Source organism: Mus caroli, chromosome 18 (assembly GCF_900094665.2).
Source record: "Mus caroli chromosome 18, CAROLI_EIJ_v1.1, whole genome shotgun sequence".
Lineage (NCBI taxonomy): Eukaryota > Metazoa > Chordata > Mammalia > Rodentia > Muridae > Mus > Mus caroli.
Window position 1 is genome coordinate 62,675,578 of NC_034587.1, and position 6,221 is coordinate 62,681,798.

Consider the following 6,221-nt stretch of genomic DNA (forward strand, 5'->3'; position numbering starts at 1 on the left):
GCCATCAAGGGCAGCACTGAAAGGGAGACCATAGGTCAAGGGGTAATATAGTGGCTGTCCAGGAGGGAATATGGACTCGCCTCCCCTCTGGACTTAGTGAGACCTTGGAAGCAGCTGGCTGAGACAGGGGCATTCCTTTCCTGCTCCACAGTGGCCTCCACCAAACCTAATATTTAAAATATGCCAGCATAGGGGAGCCCACCTTTCTAGCACCACAGATAAATTCCTGACTCCTCCTACCCAGCTTCCTGGGAGCTGTTAGCAGAACCCACGCTTGAGGAGTGCATAGCAAATTAGGGAGACAAGAGAGTCAGAAGAAAGAGTCTCTCAGGACAATCCCAGTGCAACACTCAGCATTCCCAGACCCACCAGGTCCAAAATAGCATCATCCTCTCCCAGACCTTACCCCTCACGCTGTAGTCGATGAGCACGCTTAGCCGGGCAACAAACAAATCTTTAATTTTCCTCCAAAATACTTTAAACTAACTTTACAAACAGTTTCTTCACCTATTTTTCTCACTCCCCATTCCTGCCGTCGGGAACATCCCACGTCAAGATCCTTGGTCCTTCCCAATGATAGGCGCTGATGCTTATGGGAGCAGCTAGGAGCGGTGTGGACAGCGGGACCCACAGTTTGTCCCTCTGGCAGCGAGGCTGAATTTCCGCTGGCCTCAAGTTTGGCCTTTTTCGAAGAGTAGGCGCGAGTGTCCCGCCCAAGGCTGCCTGGAGGCTTGCAGCAGGGCTAGCAAAGAAAGTTCGGCCACCAGGCTGGGCTGGGTGCACACAGGGCTCGCAGCAACTCCGCAGCGCCTCTAGAGGGCTTGCCAGGGCTTTCCGATGGCCTGGATGTGCTCTTTGGCCTTCAGGCGCAGAGCGGCGATGCTGCTGTTGCGCGGGTACGCCTCTTCCAGCGAGAACTTGTCCCCGAATGCCGGCGCGCAGGGGTACGCGGGCGGTGGCCCGAGCTGCTGCAGACCTGGACCCAGGGGCGCAGAGTTCAGGAAGGGCGGTGGCGGCGTGTAGCTGGCCGGGAGACCCTGCCCCGGCGGCCCGAAACCCGGCAGGCTCTGCAGCGCTGTGGCGCCTCCTCCGGGCAGCGGTGGCCCGAGCCACGGCTCCAGCGGCAGGGCGCTCCCCGGAGGTCCGCTCCCGCTGCCCGGGCCGGTTCCCAACGGAGCCAGTGCCGAGGAAGGCGGGGAGCGACTGAAGGAGAGGAGAGGAGAGTCCTGCAGCTTCATGGACGACACTTCCAGTTTCTCCTGGCGCCTCCACTTTGCCCGTCGGTTCTGGAACCACACCTGTCAGAAGAAGCCGCAGACGCCTTCAGGCTAAGGCGATGGGTGGAGTGAAGTCCCCACTGTGGGCAGGCCCAGACTGACCCTCCCTCTCCTCCTGACAAATAACCCCGGGACTGCTAGAAGGTTTCCGAAGTTCCTTTATTCCCTCGGTCTCTCCCCGTTTTCTCCAATTCTTTCTTTTAAAACAGAAAATTCTTTTTGTCGCTATCCTCTCTGGCCCACAGGCCTTTCTTTGCCACGTCCTACTCCTCAAGCATCCCCCATGCCCTGTATCTTTAACCCTTGGTTGTGGCAGTATCTGCTTCAAACCCTTAACAAGGGCAGACCCTCAGGGGAAAGAGAACAGTGAATTTAATTCTGCGGCTAGACCACTGGACTTTAAAGGCCGATTTCCAGGACCCTTTGGTTAGCCGCCCCTCCTGATCTGGAGCTTGCTTCACCTCTGTGTGGTGTAGCTCTCAGTTGCTGCTTCCGCGACTGTTTTATCTGCCCCCTTTCTCTATTATCATAAACACCGGTACACCTCATACCCGTGGCTCACATGTTAAAACGCTGCTGTGTCCAGCAGGTTTCTTTGGCCTCATGTGTATTCAGTCGCTTTTCTGATAATTTCTCGGCTTTATTTAATTGGTTTAATATTTCTGAGGTTCCTATACGTTACTTCCTATAAGTTCTGAGATTACAATTGTTCAAGTGGATTATTATGTCCATTTTTATATTATAGAGTTTTGTCATTTCCCCTCGTAGGATGTGTATAAGGGGTTTCCTTTTCTTTCTTTCCTTTTTTTTTCTTTTTCCTTTTTCCATATGTGGAAAAGTTCCTCCTCCCAAGGACATTATGGCTTCTCGCACTGGAGCCTTTACTACTAAATTGATAAGAGCGGGAGGAAAGATACTTTCCTGACAACTTCCTCACCCACAAAACAGATTCGGTTTCTTTTAGTGGAGACTGTGAAAGAACTTTAGGACAAACTGGTATCCTCACGGTTGTGTTTATGAAGGAAAAGTACTGCATGGAGCAATGGGGAAAGTGAGTTTAGTATAAAGAGGAGAGCTGAGGAGCTTAAAACCCAGTACTGCAGTGGAGAAGGGCCAAGCATGCGTGGCCCTTGACTTAGGAAGAAAATAGAAGTGTCTCCACACAAGGCTCCAGTCACCAGGGAATATTAGAAATTCGCTGAGAGTGGAGAGAAAGAGATTCTCCTACCCTGGATCCAGTTTTTAGGGCCTTAGGGCTGAAGACGGGAGAGCTGGCTACCTACCCTTTCCTGCTGTCCTTAATCTTGCAGGAGACCCTCCTGGCACACCATCTGATGATCCAGTTATGTGGAAAAGGAGCTATGTCCCAGTCACAGGAAAGCCACAGACCCTGCCCTTAGAAATCCCCTATGTTAGTGGATAAGGGAAACCTTGGGACAGGCAAGCTTGGTGCGAAGCTGTGCCTGCTGCCGTCTGTAGGACACTGGGAAGCGAACACACAGCTTTTTCTCTGTCTTCCTTCCCGCTCCTGTCTCTGGACTGGAGGTGCTGAAATTTCCAACTTTTAATGAAAATCCCTAGATTTACAGTCCAAAACTAGGAGAAACCCGATTTGTTTGGTAGTTAATTCCAAACCACACTAGGGAGGCATGCTGTTCATGCCTTACTTTTAACCCAGCCTACTCAGAAAGACAACATAAAGGAGCTTATCTCTCTTTACTCTAAAGACACAGCTATATAAATGCCCCAAACCCCGAGTATCCCTACTGCCTGGAAATCCAACTTAAAAACAAACAAACAAACAAACAAAAAACTGGGTTAGTTCCGTTCTCAGATGCATTGAATTCGCTCTCACTGTCTCCCTCTCAGGCCCCTGTAAACTCTTAGCTTGGAAGCCCTCCCAGATTTTTCACAGATGACTAGCAAATATTTTAATGATTGGGGATTAAAGAAATTCAGCTTTAATTAAAGCGAAAACTCCCTCACGATAAAAAGGAAAGGTTCACGTAAAAGGAAGAAAAAGTCAGTTTCTAGAATCCATCTGAAGTTTTAACCGGCGGCTTACAAGGGAAGAGAGTTTTTCCGTTTTGAACAACGTGCGCAGTTGGTGACACTGGTGGCAGCTAGGGCCTCAGTCCAGTAACCCTCCCCCACCCCCCAACCCGACCCTCGCGCGCCGCTCCTTTCAAGTTTTCCATTCCCTTTGCGTTCAACACCCCCGCAACTACATCTAGTGAGCTGTCAACCTCTTCATCTCTCAAGCTATTTCCAAGTCCTTTCAGTTTAAAGTCGGGAGGCCCCTCCCCCACAGGGGACACCTTACTGAACAAGACCATTCAAAGAGTAGTTCATGGGGAGAAAATCTCGAAGATACTCCTGGGCTCCGGGCTAGGGCAACGGAACCATGGAAATAACGCACTAAATAATTGCTCTTCCGTTTTGCCCCGGACCCCCGCCCCAGGTTCCTGTCTGTCAATCCAAGAGCTTACTTACCTGGACCCGAACCTCGGGTAGGTTAACCTTGCCGGCCAGCTCTTCGCGGCTGTACACGTCGGGGTAGTGGGACTTCTCGAAGGCGCGCTCCAGCTCGTGCAGTTGGTAAGTGGTGAACGTCGTGCGGTTGCGTCGATGCTTCTTTTTGGGAGGTTCCTCCTCCGACAGCTTCGAGTCGCCTGCTGCTGGCCCAACCGAGAGTCCTGGGCTCGGACGTGCTTCTCCTTGCTCCTTGGGGTAGCAGGGCCTAGTAGCTGGGGGCAGCGAAGCCCCAAGCCGTCAGTGACACTCTTCGCGGAGGCGAAGCGACCTCTCTACGGCCCTAGGCGACCCGGTGCCGCGTGAGCTGGTCTAAGGAGGTCCGCGATGGGGACCTATGTGGGGTCACTAGAATTTCTCTAACCTCAAGTCGGGCAAACCCCAAACCCACGACCTAAAGGTAAAGGAGGAGAAGCTCCCGTCTTGCAGAGCACCCCAGGGACTTTGCAGCCTTGCTGAGTGAGCACTCACCTTCGTACTCCGGGACGAGCCCCGGGGCTGCTGGTGGGGAAGACTCGGAGCCTCCGGCTGGCGCCTTGGGGCAGGCGGGCTGCGCGCCCAGCCTGGGATCCCGCTCTTTCGAGCCTCTGGAGCTCCTCTCTGCAGGAAAGGTGTCTAGGATGCCGTCTTCCTTGGTAAAGCCCAGGATGGCTTCGATGCTGTGCAAACGCGACGTGCTCCCGCCCGGGCTGCGGAGCAGGTGGCCAGCGAGCGAGAAGCTCCCGTCGGCCATGGTTGGCGCGCAGCCCGGCAGGTGCATGGAGAGGAGGGAGTGCACTTTGCAAACTGGAGCTCGATGCCCGGTTCCCTTCTCCACCCTCACCCCCTCAAGTGTGCACTTCTAGAACGTGAGCAAATGGATGGGTCGGTCCAAAGCTAAACTCGGTGGATAGGTCTGTCCACAAAGCTAAACTCGGCGGGCAACCAACCGGCTTGGGCAACGGCTCAGGAGGTGGGCAAGCGCTGGGCCAGCGATTAACTGGACCTGCTGCTGCAGCTGCAAGTTTAGCCTCGGGGTAACTGGAGCTTTGGCGCTAAAGGCCCGCAGCGCTCTAGTCTGGGACTCCACCCTCTCTTCAGGCCCAGCCCTTTCCCTCTGTCCCTCCCCCTATAGAGGGCGGGTCTTTCCCCTCTCAGCCTAGGGTCCTGCTCCCTGTCACCCAGGCCAGTTCCCTGAAAGTCCCTTCATCTGATCTATTTCAACTCCACATTTTCCAGGTACCAGGAGTGGGAGGTTTGACGGGAGGAGGCACCTCTCCACCCCAGTCCGAACCTCCCTGAGAGAGATCTCCCAGGGTTCACTTCACCCCTTTCTGTGTTCACCTGCCCCTCTCTTATCTACCATCTCCCAAAGATTTACACTCCCGGACCATCTTCAGGCACTTGGAAGCTCCAAGATCGGCTGAAGACTTTGCGGCTAACCCTGGGCGATTGAAGTTAGTTCACAGGCCTTCCTGTTTGAATCTTCCCTTAATCTTCCCCTCTTTTCTACACCTATGCTTCTGTGCTTTGCCGTCCTAGACTTCGGGCTTCCTTTGTCTGTGTCAGTTTTTACTTCTCTCTGTACCCTCAGAAATGGTGGTGAGACAGTTTGTACCCACAGACCGAATGACCTCAAATGTGAGAGTTCCCAGGACTCGGAGAAGACACGCGATATTTCCTCTCATGAACTATCTTGAAGGGTCAGGATCCTTAACCAAATTACAGAGATGAACAACTCTGGCCGCTTCTCACTTCCACAGGCCATGCAGACGACCCAAAACTGGTGGGTGGAGACGTTCTCCTGGAGGAGAAGGTCCTAGCGCATCCCTGAGAGTTAGCGCCTTAATCCGCTTGAGTTTCTTCCCCCTTGGGGGCCCCTTGAGGCTTGCTTGACCCAGAGTGACTCAAAGGCTCAGCAGAAAGAAGACTCATAGCAGCCTCATCACTCTTAGCAACTATGAGCACTGCACCCCTCAAAGCCGACGACGGTTAGAGTCCAGAGGCTGGGTGATACCCAGCCTCACTGAAGTGTTAGTCTGAGAAGGCTATTGCAGACGCCCCCTGAGGAGCTGGGGTTCTGCTTGCCCCAATTCCACCTTTCTCAGATCTCCACCAAGACAGACTTCTTTCTCATTAATTTTTTTTGTTGTTGTTGTTGTTCCTTCTACAGGGCCAACACTATCCTGAATGAGGTCACACAAGTCACACAGAACCCCACGTAGTGGCTTTGAGGAGTTGATGTGCCAGACTGTGAGGAATGACAAATGAATATATAATGAGGATTAGTTGACAGTGTGTTGAAACTGAAGTCTGGCTTAGCTCGGGAAGTTTGCGTTTGAAGAAGAACCTATTAGGGTTGAAGATGCCATTCAGGGTGAAGCACTTGCCTAGAAACGTTTAATCCCCAGCACCTGTTAAAATAAACTACAA

At 52.8% G+C, this 6,221-nt stretch overlaps 1 protein-coding gene and 1 long non-coding RNA gene across 2 annotated transcripts; one reads left to right on the forward strand and one right to left on the reverse strand.

The window, feature by feature from the left end:
- Positions 1-433: 433 nt before the first annotated feature.
- Rax (retina and anterior neural fold homeobox) lies at positions 434-4,851 on the reverse strand. The gene is made up of 3 exons (XM_021150770.1): positions 4,281-4,851; positions 3,771-4,024; positions 434-1,298 (listed from the first exon to the last, which is right to left on the reverse strand). Exons 1-3 carry the CDS (start codon positions 4,567-4,569, stop codon positions 813-815), a joined length of 1,029 nt encoding a protein of 342 aa, XP_021006429.1. The 5' UTR covers positions 4,570-4,851; the 3' UTR covers positions 434-812.
- Positions 3,294-6,221, forward strand: LOC110284841. Its single transcript, XR_002376988.1, has 5 exons — positions 3,294-3,380; positions 3,739-3,875; positions 5,164-5,245; positions 5,413-5,574; positions 5,962-6,221. It is a non-coding gene; the product is annotated as an uncharacterized LOC110284841 (long non-coding RNA).

Excerpts from the sequence above, each read along its gene's own strand:
- Rax (XM_021150770.1), bottom strand. The coding sequence starts at position 4,569 with ATGCACCTGCCGGGCTGCGCGCCAACCATGGCCGACGGGAGCTTCTCG. Across the intron at positions 4,025-4,280 it reads GCTCGTCCCGGAGTACGAAG|CTACTAGGCCCTGCTACCCC; the intron begins GTGAGTGCTCAC and ends CGCTGCCCCCAG. Across the intron at positions 1,299-3,770 it reads TACCCGAGGTTCGGGTCCAG|GTGTGGTTCCAGAACCGACG; the intron begins GTAAGTAAGCTC and ends TTCTTCTGACAG.